Here is a 25,751-nt window from a genome sequence, read left to right on the forward strand (position 1 = left end):
TGCACTCGCTCAAGAGAAGAAGGGCAAAGTCCAGAATGTCTGGCTCACTAACATTAGCCACTCATGTGTCCTTGCAGGTTATCAGACTCTGAAGTTCCATCTCAGTAAGGAGTGAGGTAGCACTTACTGGTAAGAAGGAGATGGGACGGTGGCTAAGCCGGCTGCCCCATCACCTGAACTCACCGGACCACTAACCTTGGCGGGGGAGAGGACGGTGGCGGCAGCCCCTGCCTGCCCCAGAGGCAGTTGCCCAGAAAACTACTCTTGACCAGGTGTTTGTAACTACCTGCTTGCTTTCTCCCTTAAAGGTAAAAGCACTCCAAGGCAGAGCATATCCTCGCCAGAGGGTCTTGCATCAGCTGGTTGCTCCCGCTGCTGCTCTCTACTATGTGCATCTTCTCAGATGTTGGAGTGTGGGCTTTGCCTCAGCCATGGACCGAGGCAAAGCCCACATGTGTCTTTCTCTTGCAGGCATGTCCTGAGCATGTCTGCTTCCTCCTTCCCCCTCCCTGTAATCCTCTGTGACATTCGGATCCAGCCCAGGAAGCAATCTCTCAAAGCAGTCCACATCTCAGCCTTGCCCCTGGGAGTGCAGGAGGGCTGCGCAAAATGCCTTGGCTCCCTTTCCAGCCTAAAAACAATGGCACTTTTTCCAGTTTAATAAAACGTGTTGAACAACAAACCTCTGTTTGCATGCCTGACATTGTCATTAGCCCCTCTCAACACCGTCACACATGTCCACTCACACATCCCCACAAATGTGGGGATGCAGCACCCCGTCCAGCCTCCCTGCCCCCTTCCTCCCCCTTATGTAACTTCAGGCAGAGGGGTGGGAATTGAACTGTGGCCCATGTATGTCTGGGTGGGGGGAGGCACTGAGGACTTTCATTCTCTGATAGTATGAGCTGCTGGCATCTGATAAGCCAGAAAGATGATCGCTGCAGGTGGAAAGCTGCTGCCAGGGGGTGGGGGATGTGTTTGCAGAAACAGGGATGGACTTGGCGTGGGGAAGGTCTGTCAGTTCACTCGGGGGGGGGCATCTCCCCAGTATTGGGACATGGATGTCAAGGTCCGGCCCTGTTCACTTTGTAGAGATGCAGTGATGTGTTCAAGTTGCGCAGCATTAAGTCTGAGCGCGCTTTTCATTCCCCTAGTTTCCAAACGGCCTCCCACGTGGATCCCAATGGGCGTTCCTGTCACTCATTAACGGTCCCACCTCCCCCCCCACCCCGCTTCTCCGGAACCTGGAGATTACTTAGGGTTGCCAGTCTCCAGGTGGTAGCTGGAGATCTCCCAGAATTACAACTGATCTCCAGGCAACAGAGATCAGCTCCCTACTATCTGGCTCTACTTTTCAGGGGGGGAGAAAACCTTTTTCTTTTGGTGGTGGCAGTGCTGGTGGGTATTTGCAGGCACACCAAGCTGCAGCCACCAGCCTGGCCCTCCCCATTGGCTGCGCCGCTGTTTGCCCCTCGCCTGAATGTCGGGAGGGGTTTGGCCATTGGCTGGTGTGAGGGGGATTGTCAGGAGAATGGTGGGCCACTGCATCTTGCCTTGCCATGCTCGGGCGCCAGCGGGACTATCCTGCAAAAGTCCATAGGGAGCCATGCAGCGCCGCCCCATTTATACCAGTGCACGAGCGCTGACGTTGCCTGGGGGGTTAGGGTTGGGCTGAAAGTGTCCCTTTTCTTTGGTCAGCTAAAAATTCTGACTGGTGATTACTTGAGCAGAAGTACTTGAAACATTTTGATGTCTAAGCAAAGTGACTGGGTGGAGTAGAAGTATCGCTATGAAAGAAAATGTCAGCTTTGACAAAGTGCAAGAATATATGCAAAATTTTCTTCTCTGTAGAAAGGATATAGCATAGTGAGAAAAATCTCAGATTTCTGTTGCAACCAACGGTCGAGGCTTCTTCAAACCAAAGTGCTCATTCATTAGCATCAGGATAGTAAAATCATTATCCAAGATAGGAGTCATATATTTTATATAACCAATTTCAATTGTCAGTGAGAAATACGCACATGCATATTTGGTAAAAATGTCTCAAAACTTTATATTTTAATATAAAACACACAGTGTAACACAAATGTCTCTAAATCTGTGCAACCTCCATGTTTTTATTCACATGATCAAATATCCATCTTCATAGCACGAGTTATTAATCCTTCAGATATGAGCCTTAAATGCTGCTAATTGTGGACAAGGATTCATTTGTACATTAGCTACAGTGTCAATATAAGCATGTTATCTTCCTTAGGAACTGCGCTCACCACCATGGGAAGCTCGCATAAGGAGGAAAGGTTACCAGAGCTCTTTCTATGACAAGTTTATGGAAACAGTTATGGAAACCGGCGCTCAACTGGATTCCCTTGCAGAGTCCAGGTCACTGAGGAGGACTTTATCACTTCCCCCTTCTGCTGCAGCCCATTTCGCCCCTCAAAATCTTGGCTGCGGGGCACTAGTGGATCCTTTAGACTAGCATAGGTGGCAACATAGGAGTCTGCCACATGAGGGACGGGCAGAAATCGTCCCCCCCTTCTGACAATGGAAACAAGGCACAGGATACAAGCCATTAGAAACGCATCTAAGTTCCTGCTGTAAGCAAAACCATTTTGGAGGTAAACTCAAGACAAAATTGCTAAATATCTGAAGTTCTACGGATTTTAGTGGGAAGCAGAGTTGGTTTTAGATCCTTAGAGAATGTAGTCTACCATGTTTAGGAATGTAATCATGTTTAGGAATGTAATGAATCACACAGAGGCTTAAGCAGCTTTTCTCATCTGTACGACCAGTGCATAATTTCAAAGTTAAGTCTGATAACTTCTCGTCTCCTATGTTGTTAAGAATTGTGGCCACAATTCAATATCGTTACTGGGCACCTTAAAAATCAGGATGGGATTCAAAGGGATTTAAATGTGAAAAACCACAATATTAGTAGCAGCCAGAGAAAAAATTGAAGTAAATAAAAATCAGTAATTTTAGGCATGTACAAATAGGAAAGAGGATGAAAACGGGATGAAAAATTTTCTTGAAATGCAAATCTCTGCCTCATCTTTAGGTTCTCTTCTCTTCAAGGTGAAATTTCAGTCCAGGATAGCTGTAAATCATTTACTGAACAGCCAGCTCTCAAAGTGTTTTCTTAAACAGAATAAAAGTCATAGTCACAATTCTGGGCACATGGAATGCTTTAGAAAACCTCAGAATAGTTTACTGAGGTCAACCTCCTTTATACTGTAATATTTTTTTCTTCACAGGAAACAAGGAAAAGCAGCTACCCAAAATACTTTTGTCATTTTAGCTAGCTCATAAATATCGGATTAAATTCATCCAGACGTCTCAGAATTTTCCAACAAAAAAGATCATGCCACGTAATGAGACTAATGATGAAGAAAAGCAAGGCCTGGACTAGGACTCCCCAAACTGTTGATTATCTCCCAACAACTTCCCGGACCAGACTCACAGCGTTCTGGTATCCCCCAAGTGGTTAATTCCACCAAAGCGTGACATCCTCCAGAGCTGCTGCACTCTTACTAAGAAAGCTGCATTGAGTAAACTTCAGCCTTTTCTGTGGTTCATCGAGGTACAGAACACTCTTAGGGTTTAGACCGGACAGACTTCAGCAGTTGCTAGGGTTACCAGTCCCTCTATGGGAACGCGGGGAATGGACCGTCACTTCCTCGTCGTGCTGGGAACAGAGTGCTTGGCGTGCTCCGGAGTGGAGACTTGGGTATCCCACGTGGACCAACAGTGTTTGTCGACAGAGGAGCATATCCTCATGGTATGTCTTCAATTTAAATTATAATTGCAAATATATACCTATTGCTATTGCCATTCATTTTAGTGAAAGAAGCTGATCTGCAGACTGGCTCCTTTCACTGAAGTCAATGGGTCTCCTGCATTCAGAGAAACTCTGTATGTGCGGGATACACTAAACAGGGTGTGGGGAGGTGGCCAGCAGTCCGCCAGCATAACGTGTTGATAGCTGCAGATCCTTTACTCATTCCCACCAAGCCAGCAGTCTTCTCTGGCCATGGGAAACTTGGATCAAATCAAATATCCTGGTGTCAAAAAGGGCTGCGGGGGAGGAAGGATGAGGAAGAGAGCTACGATTCTTTTATCCACATATCACTGGCCCCTACCCACTGTGTCAACCAACCCCTACCCATAAGAAGTCCCACTGATCTCAACAAGGTTTAGATTCAAGTAAATATATGTACAGTTTGCTGCTGAAGTCAGTTTGTACATTATTAAGGAGAACCCAGTTTTAGATGTGCTAAATAACATATGCCTGTCACGCAGAGTCATTCAGATAGGAATATCATTTTCAGAATTCCACTTGGTATACAAATTACAACCTAGGTCCACACTTTTGAGCAACAACAGCAGGGGAAAACTCATCTATTACTTAAATAAGAATCTTAATATTAGACGTTACACATATTACTGCATTCCTGAAACCTACTTCCATGAAAATCCACAGCAGACTCAGTTTATCCCCTGGATTAGGATGGGAACTACTGTATATATTTCTTGTACTGTTAGACAAATTACAGATTTTCAAGTTTTGTTCTGCAGCATCACAACATGAATACACACAACTTGGCAGCCAGCTAGCTCTTTGTCTTATATCTTCACTTCATGTGAAAGGTGAAGTACACAAAATAAAAAGGACTACTACTGAACAATCCCCCTCCAATTCTCATCAAACATATTAGCTACTCTTTGCCACTATGATCCACACTGGCTACTATTGCTTTAGAACAACGGGCACAGAATGAGAAATGAACTGCCAATAACATGCCTGAAGTTAAATGCAGGCATCATGAGGTTTCTCCTCCACAACACCATGTATATTGTTGCTTGTTGTCCATACTAACAATTTTGCTGGCAACTTTTTCCTTTAATAGGGTTATGATATTTTCCATTTCAGTCTGCATCCAGCTCCCTCTGAAAATAGGAAGATTTATCTTCATTCCCAAGTAACACATTTCTCTCAAATCCATTACTTCCGCTGTCAGGGGAAGTCTCATTGAGTTGCAAGTTGCCACGACAAGTTGAAGACTTCAGAAAAGTCAGTGAGAGCATCACTGGGACCTGAAGTTATTTTGAGGTGGGGGTGGGTGGGATCAGGGACTTGATTTTGGAAGACCTGCGTAAATACCGACTGCAATAAGCTACCTGGATATCATGTAAACCTCAGAAGGAAGGAAGGAAGGAGGAGCAGCAGCTCCATGCAGGAATGGCTCAGATTGCAGTTGGCAGTGAAGCAAAGCTGTTTGCCACAAATCAGCGGATGGAGTCTGCATCAAATATTGCACTGCTGAAGCGTTAACAGCCTTCAAAGTCTCAAGTAACAGACGAAGCCTGGAAGTCTCTGAATTGTTCCAACTCTGAAGATACTGCTTGTTCTTTGGTTTCGTGACCCACATGGTCTGTGCCAGCAGTCCTCCTCGGGTTTTCTTTTAAAACAAGATGACAAAATGACATTCAACTCTGCTGCGTATGACTTCGCTCTTAAGCACTATCATTCTAACAACAGTCCCTGGATACAACTTAAACCAATCTCACTAGCTGCTACATTGTCATATATATAAAATAATTTTAAAAACTAGAGAATAGCAATTAATGCTCTCTCCTTTCTCCCTTCCTCAATGCACACACAATTCTACATTGGCACTGTCCTTAAAAAGTAAAGCCCTAGCCAAAACTGAAACCGCAAAAATGATTTCCCTTAAAAATTGTCAGACAATTTGCTCCTCCTGAGTTATTTTAGGTATCTGGATTGAAAATACAGAACCAAGTTTATTTCAGATGGTGTAAAGAAAGAAGCAGCATTGGCTATACAGACAAGCAGTGTGGGCTACCTCACATGGGTCCAGGGCTCCATCTGAAATTGCGTTTTGCACTCACTTCAGCACCATCTCTTAACGTTCAATGCAAAGCTTTCTTGATATGGGACTCTGCCCATACATCTTCTGCCCACTTTGCTCGCGTCACTATTAATCTACATATTCCACAGGGATAAGCCCTTCTTTACTAGCTCATATTCAGCCTAAATGTATCCGTTTGGACAGGGGAGAGAAAACAATCTTAATCTGTATATAGAAAGAGACCAATTAAATGCATAAATACATATCTGCACCCTAAACGTTTTTCAATAAATGCTGAAACCATAAATATCCCTCATGAGGGAGGCTCTGCTCGTATGTTAAGGTGTCATGGCACTCTAGATTAGGAGTCTATCAAAATGGAAGGATAACCATTCATTTCTTTGGCTGGTAATGAGACGCCGTGAAGAGCAAACATTCAGCTGGCCGGCTGCTGAGCACTTTTAAATGGCACTGAACATCTGGCTGACTTCTAGCTGACTCCTTCAGTAAAAGCTGAGACACATTTACATAGACCAGTGAGAAGCCCTTTGCTCCAGTCCACAGAACCCAAGGTTATAAAAAGCGAAAGGAAGAGATAGCCACACTACAGGCTTTACCTCTTTCTACCCCCCAGAATACACTAGCATTTAGCACCCATTCAGAATATCAGATTACAGAGACGCTATCATCACAGCAGAACGTGCTGCTCTGAGAAGCCTCTGAAGACTCAAGATCTGTACTTACTAAGAGCTGGATGGTGGTCTGCGATAGTGCACGCATCTCTTAAAGGGATCTGATGAACTTCCTGCTCAATGGCTTCAGCATCTTCTGTACTTTCAGCAGTTATAAGACAGTCCTTCTGATCTGGTTCAGGTTGGTCTCCCAGCAGTGATGCAATAGTATTGTTCTGGGTCTGAGTGGCATTGTCTTGAAGAGCACAACCAGGACTAATCACAGACTCGCTTAGCCTTTCTGTAGAATATAGAAGGCCTGAAGAGCTGGGAGGAGAGTAACTATCCACCGTTACAAGGGTTGCTGTTCCAGTGATGGAAGTAAGTGATGGCTGCATCTGTAACCCCTGAAAAACCAAAGCACTCGCTTTCAGTCTGCCTATGCATCCATCCACATGCTATGCTTCCAATTCCAAAGAACATACCAATGTATCAAGTTTGGTTTTTATATTAGTTCTACAATAATAATATTCAAACTGGGCAGTTTCTGACTATTTTATGGAACAGATTGTTGCTGTTCCCTAAACAAAAACAATACAAAATTGACTTCTGCTGAGGACTGGAGTGGGCAGATTGCTGGGAGGTAGAATTCAACCACCTGAAGAGGCTGTCAGAGAGTAAACGGGGAAACAGTTTATCCTGCAGTAAGTGTGAAGTTAATTGTTTGTTGTAAAACATAGAGCTGTTTTCCTCAATTGGTATTACAGCTACCCATCAGGCAAACCACAGTATCCTGCCACTGACCAGTGAGTGCATTAACTGCAAGACTGATTGTTGTGTGGCATGTGGTTTTGCCAACATCACCTGCCGGATAGCACGAGACATCACTGCAGACAAAATCCATATTACAGAATTATCCTTAAATACTCCTTAGAGTTGAACACTCGCACACTTCGCCACTTAAGGGCAGAGCACTCATGCAGTGCAAGCATGGCGGAATGATTAGTGTGTCGGACTGGGATCTGGGGGGGACAGACTAGTATCCTCCCTTTGCTGTGGAAGCTTGCTGGGTGACCTTGGGCGAGTCACACACTCTCAGCCTAACCTACCTCGCAGGATTGTTGTGAGGAAAATGGGAGGAGAGAAGAAAGTAAGCAAACAAAGATACACATACTAAAAAAAATGGAGAACACTAACAAAATTACATTGTCTTTCAGAATGAGTATCCCACCATTTTCTGAATGTTGGCTTAAAAAACTCCAACTTATACTACATTTTTTTCCTCCCCAGCACTGGACTGTACATCCATCTGATTTTTAAACGCAGCACCACAAAAGGTCCCTCCACCACCGAAGAGAGAGAGACTAAGGAGTTAAGTGATCTAAGTACTTGTGCATCAACAGAAGTAAAAATCTTGGACAACAACAAAGAGGGAATATGTGCAGAGATGAACAAGACAGCCTTGAGTCAACATTCTCTTCCAAATAATATCATTAGATAAAAGGCAGAGAACAAATAGGCACATGGGCTTATGTAGACCCAAAGCATGCAGGTAATGAACTGTCTACACATTTCCAGAGCTTCCTGCAATGCATGATTTATAGGAAAGCCAGAAACGCCATTCTGGGTGTAAACAATAAAGCCAGCTGAGGCTACTTCCACAGAGACTTCTTCACTGCCATGGCTTCCAAACTGGAATTCTTTGGGGACAGGAGAGTTTGCTCACGACGTTGTGCTGCAACCATCCTGTTTCCAGGTTTCCCTCCTCCTCAACATGCTCTCTCCCAAATCTGCTCTTTTTTGAAAGAACCCGTGCCAAGTACGTTAGCATACTGTCTGGGGGGACTGGTGTGCCTTTCCCCGTGTGGCCCACTTGGGAGCCAATTGCAGGCACCATTGTTTCCAGCATTTTTAAAAATCTCTACTGTGCCACTGGGGGGCTTTTTGAGAGTTTTTTAAAAAGCTGTAATCGATTTAGTATTATGAATTATTAGCACTTATTTCAACCATGGCAGTACTATACTGCATGCACGAACAAAAATACAATGGCAAGTTCCCACAGTAGCTGTGATTACCATTACCCCAAGATCCAATGCACAGTTACTGCAGAACACATGAGGCAGAGAAAATTTGGGGGAGAAAAAGCCAGCGCGTATGGATGCTCTGTTGCCAACACTCCAGCCTGGAAAAGGCTGCATATTTTAGAGAAAAATAAAGTTGTTACTTCATTTCAAAATAGAAATTCAATAGAAAGTTCTATTAGAATGATGGCACTCCAAACGAACAATTATGTTTTTACATTATGCTACAGCTGCACACTCTTTTGCAAACAGTAAACTTGCAAGACTTAGGGGAAGTCCCAGCAGCAACAAAGGGAAACAGATAATCTTCCCAGATCCCTTCAGGAATGAAACAGTGGTTTCACGACAAATGGGCTGAGAGAAAAGACTGGGATGAACATATTTCTGGGAAGAATAGAAATTCATCAAATTGTGTACCCCATCAATTGTATTATTTTAATATTCTGGAGAGAAGGGGAGAAAATGCAGTCTTAAATTAGTATCGTCCAGGGTTTTTTTGGCTTACTCTGTTTAAAAAAAAAAGGAAAAAGAAAAGGAACTATTGAAACTATTGGAAACAATTTTCTTTCCAATTGGTTGCCCTAGGGCTTTCAAATTGGACATCATTAGATAAAAACAAGATGAAGACCTATGACAATTTGCAGGGCAGGGAAAAATCTGGAAATTCCATCCTCCAAAAAACTAACAGATTGAGAAGGCTGATTCCCTCCCCAGCCCCGCCCCAGCCCTCTCCCCTTCAAGCAGTTCTCAACATTGCATCAATACTGGGGCATATTCAGTTCTCACTGAGCCTGTTTTTGAAGGGATTATTTATTTTTCCTTTCTAATTTACAAATTCATACATGAGGAGTTCCCTGAGGTAGAGAGCCCTTCCTTTTTGGCCCTGATTTGCTGCTTTTGCCATCCTCACACAGACCTAGCCAGTTTCCTATTACAGAGCACCATTAACATTTTAGTTATTTTTGATAGCTTGTTAAAGAAATCGGTGATGGTACCTTGATCTGGGCAAACATTCTGGGATGAAGTGAAGAAAGGAGCTGAGTCACCTCTGGACAAAACAGCTCTCTGGTCTGATTAGATTCCACCTTGATAATGGTTTTCTCTCGTGAACTTCCTACAAACACAACCAAAAACAAAGTAAAATTAGGGAGGAAAGAACCTTTTCTTTGAGAAAAATATATCTAATTTAACTATTCCTTGTAATTGGTTGATGATCTTTCCTTTAGAGGAAAAGAAGATATTTTTCTTCTTTCATTTCCCAAATGGGAAGAGGGGTGTAGTCTTCCATTTAAAGGTCTAAGACTCTGGATGTGTCATGGGAAACTGCCATAATGAGCCAAATCACACGTTAAGAAATACCCAGGTTCAGCACGTGTTCTCTTACCTCAAGGTTTGCCGGGATCTGTAGGCGTCCTGGAAGCTTAAAGTTTAGCATTTACAGAGCAGCAGAAAGGGGAAGGGAAATACAGGCGCCTGTATTTCCCTCTCTGCTGCTCTGTAAATGCTAAACTTGTTCTCTTACCTCAAAGTTTGCTTGGATCTGTAGGTGTCCTGGAAGCTTAAAGTTTAGCATTTACAGAGCAGCAGAAAGGGGAAGGGAAATACAGGCGCCTGTATTTCCCTCTCTGCTGCTCTGTAAATGCTAAACTTTAAGCTTCCAGGACGCCTACAGATCCCAGCAAACCTTGAGGTAAGAGAACACGTGCTGAACCTAGGTATTTCTTAACGTGTGTTTTGGCTCAATGACTCCAGCCAGGCCAGCAAGCCAGCTGGTGGCTACTGGTCTCTGGCCACCCCTGCCAAATAATGACCCGAAAACTTAGAGACAGAGAGGAGAGCCTAACGTTCAGCTCCCCAGGCTCAAAACCACTCTGCAAGCTGGCGGTGGGCACTGCCCTCCGTTGCTGGTGCAGAGCAAAGAGAAAGAGGAGCCTAGTCCACCCTCCAGTTCCACGGGTGTGAAACTGACGACAAGGCAGCTGGTGGGTGCTGCTCCTGGTGTGGCTGCGTAGAATGCCCTCCATCCAGCTCCCCAGGCTCTAAACAGCCCAGCAAGCGGGTGGTGGGCACTGCCTTCTGCCCCGACACCTTCTGTCATCTGCCAGAAGACACGGAAGCAGAGAATGGAGAGTGGGGTTATCTTAAATGCTTGTGCTTCGAAGAGGAGCTGTCTTATATTCAGTGTCATTCTCCATTTGGGAAAATATGAGAGCCGGTTTGGTTGTAGTGGTTAAGAGCGGCAGGACTCTAATCTGGAGCGCCGGGTTTGATCCCCCACTCCTCCGCTTGAAGCCAGCTGGGGGGCCTTGGCTCAGTCACGGCTCTCTCAGAGCTCTCTCAGCCCCACCCACCTCACAGGGTGTTTATTGTGGGCATAATAATGACATTGTAAACTACTTTGAGTGGGCATTAAGTTGTCCTGAAGGGCAGTATATAAATTGAATGTTATTATATGCTAAAACAGTTCACCTAGGGTCACCAACTCCTGGACATTTGGGGGTGGAGCCTGGGAAGGGTGGGGTTTGCACAGAAAAGACTTCAATGGGATACATTTGCTGTGGAGTCCACTCTCCAAAGCAGCCATTTTTTCAGGGCAATTGATCTCTGTAGTCTGGAGATCAATTGCAATTCCAAGAGCTCACCTGGAGTTCACAGTTATATGAAATGCAGCAGCCGCATTAAATTCCAATGTCAGCAGAGAGAAAACCCCCAAATTAGCAAAACCTGGCTACAACCATAACAAAAAGCCTGGGTAACTGCAAAAGAGATTTAACAAAGAGTGTTTGTTTCCTCTGTACCTGGTGACAGGCTCAGTGCACAGTCAACGAACATCAGGTCTTAAGAAATGCAAAGTCAAAAATAGACATGTAGAGCACGTGTTGCACAAAAACCTCCAATTCCTAAATTATTAAGAATTGCTGTTAAAGTATGTTCCCTTATTTACACACTCTTCCCTTCCATGCTAGAAGCCTTACTTAACCGTGAACGTTTGAAGGGTTAAAAAAAAGGAGGGGGGAGGAGGCTCAATACTCACCCTAGGAAATAATTCAAATAAGCACAAAAGCTTTTTAAAAACTTATTTCAGAACTAAAGGCCAATTCCCGTACAACTGAAAGTATTAATTCAGTACCATATGATGTCAGCGAACAAATGCAAGACTTATACATGAGCAAGTCACTTCTTTACTAGGTGTCAGCAGAGTACAAGTAAAGGAGATGCCCACTTGGAGGTCTCCTTAACATGAAAATCAATGCCTTTACATATCCAAGCAGGCAAGGAATTGCTGGGCTGTGATTTAGGAATGAAATTAAGGATCTTGCTCAATCCTCTTATACAAGTGCCCTTAATTTTTTTAAACAATTATTAACACGTTTCTGCCCCTCCAATGTTCTCAGCCATACCTGCAGAAAGGGAGGGGACAGTATTATACAACAAATAATTCATAACCAATATTTACAAGCACTCAGGATGGCTACCAGGTATATGAATTTTAAAGCGGGGAGGGGGGAAATCATCGCAAAACAAAAATAGTATGGCTTGGATCCTGTGGATCCATTCTGCTATTGGATGGCCTTCCCCCAGAGGACGGCTTCACAGTGGGTAGGAAAAGATTCTTAGGCTTTAACTGTACGTGTTTGACAAAGGAATAGACAAGAGTCAACAGTGAAGCTTCTACTGAAATTCATGTATTGAGTAAATAGCAACGGTAATTCTATATAGGATCAAAAGCTACTGTGATAAACTCTGCTAAAAGCAACCTTATTTGAATTTGGATTGCTCTTACCCTCAGTCAGTGGTGATGCAAACGTAACTGTCACTGTTTCGGTGAGAATGTTCCCACCATCTGCAGTCCATTGCAGCTGAAAGAGGAACAGTAGACATCAGAAACTGGATCCAGCACCCTGAAACACTACTACGCATCCAAGCTACAGTGAAATATAGTAAGTAAACTGTGTTTAAATGATGATTTTTAGTTTTCATGACCTCTCAGATTTTTTTTTTTAAGGATACTCTTGATGCTATTATTCTGATAAAAAGCATTTCAATACGATATTGGAGTCAAATAAGCCCAAATTTTATTTTATATCCCACTTTTCTTTCATCATGAATTTACATGGCAGTTTATATGAGATTTATTTTTAAAAGGAAAACTGAAAACCTTTTCTCCTGCTTAAGATTCACTGGTTTTCTTGCACAAGCCAATTATAGTACTACAAAATGTGTCTGCGTGCCTAAGCAAGTATTTTAATCGGACTAGTCAAATGACTGCTATTATTTGATTGTGTCCTAGTAAAACAAGTATTCCTTGAAGCCAAGAATGCTATTGCTGAGGAAGAAGCTTAATTTTCAAACTGTATTACAGTTTCCTTTGTTAGCAAGGGCAGAAGTGAAAGTTGCTTGCCCCAATATCTTCTCTGACAGCTGCAGAGGTAGCAGCACTGTAAAGGTTTTCCTACTGGCCAACTCCTAAATGAACTGCAAACATTTCCAAAATGGTAAAATTGGCCTATTGGTTCTTAGCACAACAGCATTTAGAATGAAGCTTTTTTTAAAAAAAAGTTGCTGAATTCACTTTGTTTTAATTTTGTATTTAAAAAATGAAATTGTAAGCTGATGCTATAATTCTAGGATTCATATGAGAAAAAGCAGTCCTTAGGCTACTGTTTATATTCTGTACAGGACTAACTAATATGAAGTAGTCAGATAAATAACTCCAAGACACAGAATGAATGCTTCAATGCAGAAGGGTAGTACTACATTTATGACCTCCTGATCTAGTGCTTTCTAAGAAAATTCTACTTTCTACCAAAAGCGTTCAAGTAATATTGGTAATAACTTATCAATGATGTGATAAAAGCATTAAAGTTTAGAGACCTTTCTTAAGTGTTTACAATAACCCTTTACTGAGGTAAAAACACCAGCAGAAATATGCATCTGAAATAAACAGATGCTTTTCGAGAATCAGGAGTGAGCAGCAAAGCCTAAAATACATAATGATCACAGAACTGAGTTCAAAGGGAAAGAAAAAATAGGAAAGACACCAATATTACCATGGCTGGAACTATTTCCGAGTTGTACACTGCCTTCCCATTCTTTAGAGTCTTTTGAACTTCATGAATGTGGTTCTTAATATCATTTACGGTGGGGAAGAATGACAAATTATGCCTTTGCGGCACTTGGTCAGGTTTAAACAATTCTTGTTCCACAAATTTTCTGTTGAATATTAGAATGGGATAGACAAGAAGATTACAGCATATGATGAGATTGGTCTTTCCAGCCCCCTCTCTTACCAACAAGTGCATCATTCTACATCTAGCCAGCCTCCGTTCAAGAGATTTTGTCACTCCATGCAGGTACACTGCACCCACCCATCACCTTCTCCCCTGCCGCTGCTCATTAACTCCCAGTTGCCACTGGCCGGGGTCCAGCGGTTATCTATTAATCACTGAACCACTCACAGTGGCCGCCCGAGTGACCTGGGCACGGAACTCGCCCTGCATATTGCTCAACACATCCAGTGACATCCAGCCAAGAAAACCTGCTTTTTGCATTACGGCCATTTTGTTGGATTATTTCAGTAAATTACGGTTCCCATAAATGATTGCAGAGAGATATACAGGCATAAACAGGAACTAACAATGCTAAAAGAGATCCACTCACAGGAGCACAAAAAGTATAGATTTATAATCAATAAAGTTTCAAGTGCCCATGCTACACAATGCTTATATTGGATGACCCACTTTTTCCAAGTCCATTTGTACAACAATTTCACAGAAATAAAAGTTCAAAGATACGTATTCCTCTTTGGTCTTGTAAGTTCTTCAAAATTAAAGCAACAGTGTCCTGGATAGTTATTCCTCTTCCTCCTCTTCTCCGGAGGATCTCCTCAATATATTCCCTAGTATTTAAATGCGGTAGTATCAAAGCAATTGTTAACGCCCAATCTGGCTGCCGGCTGTAAAAGCTCAGATTTCGTTCACTTGCTTCGTCGGGGGCACTATGTACCACTGTAACACATACATATCACCTATGGTATCAGTTTAACAAAAAAAAAATTGTTTAAACATTTATCCATACCGACCTGCTGCTCTCCTGTACTAATTCCTTATATTTGTATTTTTTTCTGTGTTTTGAAAAAAGAGAGATAGGACACCGGTGGCTGCGTATATTCTCGCGCAGCCTCTCTAGTTCCTATTGGTGCCTCTTATGCAATTCATCCTTAATTTTCCCGTTCGACTTAAAGGGACCATAAAAGTTTACAATTCTCAAGCTAATTTACACTGTAGAAAACAGATTATAACATCAGTTCATAAAAATCTATTTACAAAAAACAATTTAAAGAAAGTTCATTATTCAAACCAAACGGTTTAACAGTCTGTAACTCATGAATCCAGAGTGCCTCCCTCCAAAGAATGACCAATTGATTACGTGCCACCTCAAGGACAGCAACTCCAAAGGACCTCTCATCATGAGCCCTTTCCACAAAATGTTGAACTAAAGGTGCCTCCAATATTTTATTTCGAATTTGAGACATATGTTCCAGCATACGAACCTTAAGGGGTCTGGTGGAACATTCAACATCAAATAAGTCACACGGACATCCAATTACATACACCGTACTGAGGGTTTGGTGAGATGTATATGTATGTGTTACAGCAGTACATAGTGCCCCCGACGAAGCAAGTGAACGAAATCTGAGCTTTTACAGCCGGCAGCCAGACTGGGCGTTAACAATTGCTTTGATACTACCGCATTTAAATATTATACTTGGGTATATATTGAGGAGATCCTCTGGAGAAGAGGAGGAAGAGGAATAACTATCCGGGACACTGTTGCTTTAATTTTGAAGAACTTACAAGAACAAAGAGGAATACGTATCTTTGAACTTTTATTTCTGTGAAATTGTTGTACAAATGGACTTGGAAAAAGTGGGTCATCCAATATAAGCATTGTGTAGCATGGGCACTTGAAACTTTATCGATTATAAATCTATACTTTTTGTGCTCCTGTGAGTGGATCTCTTTTAGCATTGTTAATTTGGTACAGGGGCAGCCATTTATTTGCTATAAACAGGAACTATGCAGAGAAGATTTCAAATAGGATGTAATACTAGTCCATACCAAATACTGATAAAAACGCACAAAGCACAAATACTGCATGGGAGGAAAAACTACAAACTAGTTTAGACTTTGACTTACTACACTGCAGATATTATACCTTAATACCAAAATGAGCCCCAAAGGTAGAAATTCTTGCAGTTAAAAGTGGAGGAGGGTCTTCCTCCTTCCTTCTAAAAGGGCTTAATTGCTAGCCTTTAGCTTGAAACCTAACTGAGTGGGTGGAGATTACAAAGATTTACCGTAACTGTTTCCTCACTGCATAGACTTGTTGTATTCCTTGGGACACTAGTTCTCTGATCTTTTCTGCAACTTGTGGGTGAAGACGTGATGGCAAAATGCAGTTCTCATCTCCGACTGCATTGTCATCTTCCTCAGGGGATGGCACAGGGAAAGGTGAAAGTGGAAGGCACACCTCTTCCATTTCATGATACTGGTGAGCCTGTTTGGTGGGTAACTGCACATACCACCTGATAAGAAAAACTGGCAGGTAGAGTTTCTAAGCAAGACAGCAAAAAGGAGTTAATATTTTTCATCCAGAAAGAGAAAATTTAATGAATGATTCCCATTTAGTCAATAAGTATGACAATACATACACTGCAGAGGAGTTAGCCGTGTTAGTCTGTGGTAGCAAAATCAAAAAGAGTCCAGTAGCACCTTTAAGACTAACCAATTTTATTGTAGCATAAGCTTTCGAGAATCAAGTTCTCTTCGTCTCTTCTGTATCAGGCATCTGACGAAGAGAACTTGATTCTCGAAAGCTTATGCTACAATAAAAATACATACACTGTTGGTTAATATTTATTTACATCATTTATAGACCGCCTTTCTCACTGAGACTCAAGGCGGATTACAGAGTATGAGGTTAATACAATCAGTATCAAGTACATTTCAATACAATACCATAACAACAACAACATGCTCATATATTGCTCTTCTAGACAGATTAGGGCCACACAGTGAACAAAGCCAGCGTTAGCATTATCCCCACAATACATCTAGGGAGTTGGGGCTGAGAGGAATGGCTGACCCAAGGCTACCTGCCGAGCTCATGGCAGTAACGGGAGATGAACTAGCCAAGTGCTGACTTGCAACTCAGCAACTTAACCACTATGCTAAAGCATCTCTAAGCCACAGTACTTAAACACTACATTACAGGTTATTTGTTAATTCACTCCATTCCAGCAGCAAATTCTCAAAGTACTTTGACAAGCACTTAGATAGTTTCTGATAAATAAAGGGTGGACATGTATGCTAATGGCTCCCATTTTGTTAACTTCAAAACTTATACATGTTCCACAGAAAGTGGTTTGTTTCAGGTAGGTAGCTTTGTTGATCTACAGTGGAACAGCAGGATTTGAATGGAGGGGCGCCTCAGAGACTAACAAGATTATCAGGGCGTAAGCTTTTGAGAGTCAAATCTCCCTTCTTCAGTATCTCAAGAAGGGAGCTTTGACTCGCAAAAGCTTATATCCTGAAAATCTTGTTGGTCTGCCACTGGACTCAAATCCAGCTTATAAATTGATTAAGTCGCCAGTGATTTTAAGAAATAGTCCTATAACATCCTTAGTGGTTTCCCAACCCACAGGGAAAACAGAAACACAGTCTTTGTATTTCACATGTACCCAATGTTTCTGAATAAGTAATGCAGAAACCCAAATGATTTTTTTTATACATCACTAAAGAGACCCCTTGCCAAATGCGTGCACAGTTTTAGCATGCAGAGGATAAAGAAGCATGTATTTAAAATTATCAGACGTTCCTAACACAGGTGCAGAAGAATAAGAGATCTGACCTTGAAGTTGTCGCAGGAAAACAGCCAGAAAGAATCAAGGCCATAGAAAGATTAAATCTGAAGTGGGCTTCAGCAGAGACATTTACCTGAATACGCCACCCACGTCTATCAGGTTTTTCTTCAGCATATTGAAAGCTTTTTCCTGCTCCATTCGTATGACTTTCTTATCAATTTTGGGATCTGTGGGAACCCTATACTCAGGAAACTTCTGCACCTTCTTAATGTAGATCCTGCCAGAGGCAACGGAAGAGGAAAGAAAGGGAAAAAACGACAGAAACAAAACTATTGGATCATAACTGAAACAAATACTAGGCGTCTCTGTTATTCTATTAAAGCTGAGCAGAATTACACCCTTCTAAGTCCAGTGATCTCAATGGGTTTAGAGGGGGACAACGCTGGTTAGGATTGTACTGTTAGTCACTAGGGTTGTCGTGTTGGGAAATTCCTGGAGATTTTAGAGGTGGAGCCTTGGATGGGCACGCTTTGGAGAGGGGAGAGACCTCAGCAGGGTATAATTCCATAGAGTCCACCCTCCAAAGCAGCCGTTCTCTCCAGGGGAACTGAACTGTGTAGCCTGGAAATAAGACTGTAATTCCATGAGATCTTTGGCCGCCACCTGGAGGTTGGCAAAGCTATGTCACTGATGGCTGGCCAGCAAAAAAACTCAAGGGAAAGTACAGAACAGAAATGGATCATTTTAATAGTACACTGGAAAGAAGTTTTATAAAACCTTTCTAAACAGAAATGTAGAAACACAACTTCAGCAAGCAATGTAACAGTTATGTCTGCATGAGATGCCATGTAGGACTATGTACTACCCAATCCAAGAACAATCAGTTTGGAAACTAGAATTAAAATAGCCTTTCAAATTAAGTAGTAATCTGTTTTTGTGTGGGAATGGGTGGGTGAAGAACTATCTATCATGTAGTTGCAGCAGATCTACTTTCTACCTACATTAAGATAGAAAATATCTGTCGTGGGCCAGGTCAGCACAGGCAGGATAGTCTAAGTCCAGTCCAAGGTCGGTGCATGAGTTCAAAGCGAGGTGAGAGTCTGAAGTCCAAAGTCCAGAATCCAAGTCAAGAGGTCCATAGGTCAGTTACCAGTCAGAGCAAGGGCCAGCCAGAAGCAGGGTCAAGGCACGGTCCGGTGGTCACACGGCAAGGTAAGGGCACAGCAAGGTTCAGCAGAGTGGTCGCAGCAGGAACAAGATTCAACAGGGTTGACATACCTGTAACTTATGTTCATCGAGTTCTTCTGTGCTGACACACATGGGGACTGCGCAGGCGCAGGCCAGCTGCCGGAGAATTTTCTATAGCTTCTATAGCTCCGAAGGGGCCGTTTGCCACGCGCCTCAGCGACCGTTTTCCCGCCCAAACGGTCACATGCTCCTCCAGCAACCAACGGCCCCTTCCCTCAGTTCTCCTTGCCGCCGCTTAACCAATACACATAGCCATAAACCTTCAAAGACACCAATATTCATTATAGTCATCACAGCATCGTGCATTGGAGTTCACAGCGGGGTAGGAGGGAGGGTTGTGTGTCAGCACAGAAGAACTCGATGAACATAAGTTACAGGTATGTCAACCCTGTTTTCATCTTCGTTCTTCTGTGCTTCCACACATGGGAGAGTACCAAGCTTCACACAATAAGGAAGGTGGGGTGAAATCCAACACAATTTTATTATTATACAACACCAACAACACTCCACATGTGCAACAAATACAATGACAACTATATACACAGATATATATATATACACATCTATACAACATGTGCAATAATATATAAATATTCAATATATACATATATACAGATAACATATATACAATTTCACCCAAGGGTACCTGGCAGGTACGCAAAGAAGCTCATCCAAGACTCCCTTAGGAAAAAAGGGAGTGTAGGACAGCCTTGGCCACAGAAACATCCTGCTCTGCATTGACATCTATGGCATAATGCCTCACAAAAGTGTCCGCAGAGGACCATGTGGCTGCCTTGCAGATGTTAACCAGAGGCACACCCCTGAGGAGTGCCGAGGAGGATGCTTGGGACCGCGTAGAATGGGCCCTGACATGAAGTGGGCAAGCCACTCCAGCTAGGGAATAGGCCTTGCTAATGGCCGTCACGATCCACCTAGACAGGGTCTGTGAAGAAGCCCTGTTACCCTTGTCCTTGGCCCCAAAGCACACAAACAGGTGAGGACTCGAACGGAATCCCCTTGTCCTATCCAAATAGTAGGCTATGGCCCTTTTTAAATCTAGTGAATGGAGGGCCTTCTCCCCTTTCGAGGAAGGGCGAGGAAAAAATGCAGGCAATGCAATATCCTGCGAGAGGTGGAAAGCGGACACCACCTTAGGCAGGAAACCCAGGCAGGGACGCAGGACCACCTTGTTCGGATGAAACACCAGGAAGGGAGGGTCAGATCGCAACGCAGACAGCTCACTGACCCTCCTAGCAGAAGTCACGGCCACCAAGAATGATACCTTGTACGATAACATGTCCAAGGGGCAGGCTGCCAGAGGTTCGAACGGAGGCAACATAAGCTGTGCGAGCACCAGGGACAGCGACCACTGAGGTACCGGTGCCGACACAGGTGGGTATAGGTTGAACATGCCCTTAAGGAATTGACGGGATTTCGGGTGAGAAAATACTGTACCACCATCAACTCGAGTGTGAGCAGCAGAGATAGCCGCAAGGTGGACCTTAAGAGAGGAAACCTTCAGGCCCAGGTCCCGCAGGTGGCACAAGTAATCGAATATAACCCCTAGGGGGCTGCTGGCAGGCACCACTCCTTTAGCAAGTGCCCATATTTCGAACCTACGCCACTTGGCCGCATAACAGCGCCTAGTGGATGGTCTGCGTGCATTCAGGAGGACCTTCTGTACCTGATCTGAAAAACCTACAGGGGAGGAACGATCCGCCAAGCCGTCAGGTGCAGCTTCCAGGGGTCGTGATGGACTAAGCTCCCATTCAGGAGAAGGTCCTGCCGAGGGGGCAGACTCACATATGTCCGTTGGGACATCCGCAGGAGCTTTGGAAACCAAACCTGCCTTGGCCAAAAGGGGGCTACCAGGATGCAGTCCGTCCCGTCCTCCTCTATTTTGCACAGGACCCTGGGAATCAAAGGGAACGGAGGAAACATATAATGCAACCCCTGGGTCCACATACACTGGAAGGCATCCCCAATAGAGAGGGGGTCGCTCCCCGCTCTGGAACAGAACATTTGGGCCTTGGTATTCGCCGCAGTTGCGAACACGTCTATATCCGGATGACCCCACATCCGAAAGATCGGCCCAATGCACTCTACGTTCAGTTCCCACTCGTGGTCCAGCAGAAGGACCCTGCTCAGGGCATCCGGTCGGGCATTGTCCGACCCTGCCACGTGTAATGCACGAATTGTCACGCCATTCCTGATTGCCCATTGCCAAGTGAGCGTGCCTTCCCGGCAGAGCGCCATGGACACTGTACCCCCTTGTTGATTTATGTAGTACATGGCAGTCGTATTGTCCGTCTGTACCAACACCTGGCGGTTTTTCAAAAATGCTGTAAGGGACACAAGTGCGAAACGTATGGCTCTTAGTTCAAGCACATTGATGTGGAGGGTCTTTTCCCTCTCAGACCAGACATCTTGCACACATACATCACCACAATAAGCCCCCCAGCCCAGCAGAGGGGTGTCAGTGGTCACCGTGACGACAGGATGCTGATAGCCAAAAGGGGTCCCTTTAAATAAATTGTCATCAGACAACCACCAGTCCAAGGAGGACAGGATGACCCTTGGGATGGAGAGCTTGAGGGACGGAGGGTGCTGCATGGCATCGTACCTCCGTACAAACCAGTTCTGGAGAGGGCGCATATGCAGCCTAGCGAAGGGGACCACAGAGGTGGTCGCTGCCATATGACCTAATAAGCACTGGATAGTGCGCACGGATTGGAAACGGTTCCTCTTAAACATGGACACAAGACCCCTTAGGGACCTAGCTCTCTCCCAGGGGAGCAGAGCCTTACCCTCTACAGAGTCCAACAGTGCACCGATGTAGGAAACCTTGCAGGTGGGCACCAGCTTGGATTTTTCAAAGTTTACCAAGAGCCCCAAGCGGTCACAAGTGCTAAGCACCAAGTCAATGTCCTGCACCAGCCTAGCCTCTGACTCAGCCACGATGAGCCAGTCATCGAGGTATGGGAAGATGGTACAGCCCTCCTCACGGAGGAATGAGACCACAGGGGCCACACATTTTGTGAACACACGTGGGGCAGTGGAGAGACCAAAGGGAAGCACCCTATACCGGAAAACTCTACGCTGATAAACAAAGCTCAGGTATTTTCTGTGCTCTTCCCGTATCCCCACGTGAAAATATGCGTCCTTCAAATCAAGGACTGCAAACCAATCCCCATGTTTCAGTAAGGTGATCACTGTCGCCAATGTAACCATCTTGAATTTAGTAACCTTGAGGAAGGCATTAAGACCCCTCAGATCTAAAATGGGGCGTAAACCCCCATCCTTTTTGGGTACCAGGAAAAACCTAGAGAAGAACCCCGTCATGGATTCCTCATAGGGCAACTCTTCCACAGCACCCTTGGCCACGAGCGACACGATTTCCGCATCCAGCTCGGCCATAGTGTTATTTACAGCTGTCAGGGGTGAACTGCACCTAGGCAGCTCAATGAATTCCAGCCCGTATCCCTTATCAACAATCGTTAAGACCCATGAGTCAGATGTTATTGACTCCCACTCAGAGAGGAGTGGACTCAGTCTGTCCGAAAAAGTTGGAGATACGGCTGGCGTGCCCCGTCAGTACTGCCTCCCGGGACCCTGCTGATCCCTCTGCTGGGCCGGTGACTGTGACGGGGGAGGCTTGAAGGGTCTACGCATCCTCTGTTGTTGTGCAGGGGGATAGGTCCGTTGCGGGTAGGCAGGATATTGTTGGTATCCTGGCCGCTGCTGCTGGTACCTGCCCTGGTAATGATACGGGCCGTACCGGGGGGTGTACCGTGGCTTGGAAGTGGGCTTGTCCGCAGGAGCCAGCCCCAAGGACCGCGCCGTCTGCCGGTCTTCCTTTTTCTTTTTCAAGCCCTCGTCGGTGGTCTTGGAGAAGAGCGAGTCTCCCTCAAAGGGCATACTCTCCACCCTGGAACGCACCTCCTGGGAAAGGGCGGTCGACCGCAACCAGGAATGGCGCCTGAGGACCACCGCAGAAGCCATCCTTCGCGCAGCAGTGTCCGCAGCGTGGCTCCCCGCATTCATCTGCTGCTTGGATAGCCTCACAGCCTCATTCTGCAGCAGGGATACCACCGCTTTCTTTTCAGGTGGGAGGTCCCCAACATAGGACGCCAACTTCTCCCAGAGATAAAGCTGGTAACCAGCCATGATGGTCTGGTAGTTGGCGATCCTAAGGGCCAGAGACGCGATGGAGTAGTGACGCCTGCCAAGCGCGTCAAGCTTCCTGCCCTCCTTGTCAGGTGGTGCTGAAGGCGGGCCTGAACGCCGGGGGTGGAATTCCTCCGTGACCAGTGAGGAGGGTGGAGGGTGTTTCACCAGCGGTTGCCAGGTGCCCTGCTTGATTTTATAAAGCTGCTCGATCCGCTTAGAAGTCGCAGGCTGGTCGCAGGGCACCTTCCAAACCCTCTCCACAATCTCCTCAAGGCCCTCCAGCATGGGGAAGCCGATGGATGCCGGGTTGTCTCCGTAGATTCTCTTCAGGAGCTTGTCCTTGGTCTGGGGGGTAGCCAATGAGATGTCCATCTCCAGCGCCTGCGCCATCCAGGCCATCTGGTCTGAGTAGATCCTCAGATCCTCATATGGTGAACTGGTGCTCGGCGCCACATCATCATCCTGCGAAGGCTCAGACCAGGACTCGGAAGGGTAGTCTCCCATGCTCTCCACTTCGCCTTGTTCGGAACCGTGCTGCGATTCCTCTTCCCAGACCGCCGGAGGGAGCCACGCTTGCCTCGACGTCGAAGGCCTCGGTTCCGAGCCGGAGAACCCGGCAGGTGCCCCTTCCCACTGACAGTGGTACGTCGGGGGAAGGTAAGAAGCCTGGCGATGACGCGATGCAACGGATCCAATGGAACGGTCGGAACCGACGCTCTCCTCGGACCGACGTCGTCCGTGGACAGAAGCAGGTGGGGAACGATGGGCAGGTGATAGTCGGCTCCCCCTCACCAAGGGGCTCGGTTCCAGCCCCGGAGAAAACTCCGCCTCCACAACCTCGAAGGCCGTCGGTTCCGGCACTGGTTCCATGCCTTCCTCAGGATCCGGGGAACCCAGGTGAGGTGAAGGAGTGCGGGGAAGAACGATGACGTCCTCTGGAACAGGACGCGGAGATCGGTGACGATGCTTAGTCTTCTTCTTCTTGGCCGGTGGCTCCGACGAGGACCTCGGAATCGATGGGATCTTCGACCTCGAAGTGGATCTCGGCTTCGACACCTTCGCTCTGATCGGAATCGAGCCAGCCGTCGGCTCCGAGCGGGGGCTCGGCACCACGATCCTTGGTTCCAAAGCCGGTCTCGGATCCGAGCGGGTAGAGGACGCGCTTCGGGGCGGCCTTGCCGATCCCTGCGCCGGTGAGGCTGCTTTCGACGCCGAGGCACTTGGGGGCCGCGATTTCGACCCCGACCTCGCGGAAGCCACCGAACCCGCTCTAGATCGCCGTTCGGCAGAGGGGCTAGGGCAGGCCTTAGCAGAGGGCATCGGGGTGGCCTCCGACATCACGGACTTCCACAAGGCAGAGTTTAGCCGGGCTTGGCGATCCTGCCGAGCCTTGTGGGTGAACCCCTGGCAGACCTTACATGCGGTCACATTATGGGTCTCCCCCAAGCAAAAAAGGCACAAGTCATGGCCATCAGTTTGTGCCATCTTCGTGTGGCACTTCACACAGTGTTTGAAGAGAGCCTTTGAGGCCATCTTCAGGGGCACGCTAAAAGAGGGGGTCAAACAGTCCGAGTCATAATTACCGAGTCCAAGTCAAAGTCCAAATCAGTAAGCAGAAGAGTAGTCCGAAGTCCGAAGTCAAGCCAAAAGATCAATCCAGAAGCTCAAAAGCACACAAAAAGACAGAGCAACGAAGCTCACGTTCTCTCCAAGCGGTGGCAAGAAGAGAACTGAGGGAAGGGGCCGTTGGTCGCTGGAGGAGCATGTGACCGTTTGGGCGGGAAAACGGTCGCTGAGGCGCGCGACAAACGGCCCCTTCAGAGCTATAAAAGCTATAGAAAATTCTCCGGCGGCTGGCCTGCGCCTGCGCAGTCCCTATGTGTGGAAGCACAGAAGAACGAAGATGAACGACATGTTGCTTCCACGCCTCCTGGTTGTCTGTGGCAGGGTTTTATAGACAGGCTGGGCTGGCAGCCAGCTGCTTGGGAGCTATCCTGTGCTTACTTCCTCATCGCTCTCCACAAGCAGCTGGCGTTTGGCCAGGAGGTGTTCACTTTGCTGCCTCTCCTGCAGCTCCACTCGTTGCTTTTGCCTACGGTGCTCCCTGGGTGAAGCTGGAGGTTTGGGCATCCCTGGCAGCGCTTCACCAGTGGTGGTAGAACTGGAGGGCATCAGTGCTGCTGGCTCAGCTGCTGACTGAGGGCGTTGGGTAACTGCTGGCTGGGCTTTGCCAGTGGTGTTGAGGCTGACGGGTGCTGGGGATGCTGGGTCAGCTGCTGGCCGTGGACTCTGATCTGCCAGCAGCCGTTCCTCCTGATTCCCGGCTTCAGCTGCATCAGGGCTGGCTTGGCTGGTTACACGAGGCTCCTCTTCCTCTGAGGAGTCCTCACCCTCACTGAGCCCCATGACAATATCAGTACATCAATATGTCAGAAAATAGACCTATTTGGTAATAGCCAGAACTCCGTAATTTGGTGCACTTGCAGTATCATCACCGCTCTTGCCATCAATCCTTCCAAGGAATGGTTTCTGCTTTATCTGTTGGCTTTGCAGCTCAAACCTCAAGCAGTCTGGATGGTCCTAAGAAAAGCTCTCTCTGCCAAGCTGTTTCACGAAGTTGTTAGAGGAAGATAAAATGCAGGTGCGCCTTCTGATGGTATCTAAGGAAGGCGGCAAGCAAGCCTTATGCTAGTTCTCTCCCCAACAGAATTTATGTAGCCGGTTTACCTTTGCTTATCCCTCCACACCAAATCAGCACCACCAGAGCCTTGTTTGCATTGCTCTGAAGGCTTTGTTCAGACTGAGTCTTCCATGGGGCTCTGCATCATGGTTCTGTAACGTGGTG

General features: G+C 45.9%; 1 protein-coding gene across 1 annotated transcript in view; it reads right to left on the reverse strand.

The window, feature by feature from the left end:
* Positions 1-2,028: 2,028 nt before the first annotated feature.
* CARF (calcium responsive transcription factor) overlaps positions 2,029-25,751 on the reverse strand; it is a 38,384-nt gene continuing 14,661 nt past the window's right edge. The window contains exons 9-15 of the mRNA XM_054971764.1: positions 17,622-17,765; positions 15,983-16,210; positions 13,674-13,836; positions 12,407-12,482; positions 9,618-9,736; positions 6,615-6,948; positions 2,029-5,459 (exon numbers count right to left, since the gene is read on the reverse strand). Coding sequence (XP_054827739.1) covers positions 5,347-5,459; positions 6,615-6,948; positions 9,618-9,736; positions 12,407-12,482; positions 13,674-13,836; positions 15,983-16,210; positions 17,622-17,765 — 1,177 coding nt within the window. The 3' untranslated portion in view covers positions 2,029-5,346. The remainder of the gene's footprint in view (positions 5,460-6,614; positions 6,949-9,617; positions 9,737-12,406; positions 12,483-13,673; positions 13,837-15,982; positions 16,211-17,621; positions 17,766-25,751) is intronic.

Source organism: Eublepharis macularius, chromosome 2 (genome assembly GCF_028583425.1).
Source record: "Eublepharis macularius isolate TG4126 chromosome 2, MPM_Emac_v1.0, whole genome shotgun sequence".
Lineage (NCBI taxonomy): Eukaryota > Metazoa > Chordata > Lepidosauria > Squamata > Eublepharidae > Eublepharis > Eublepharis macularius.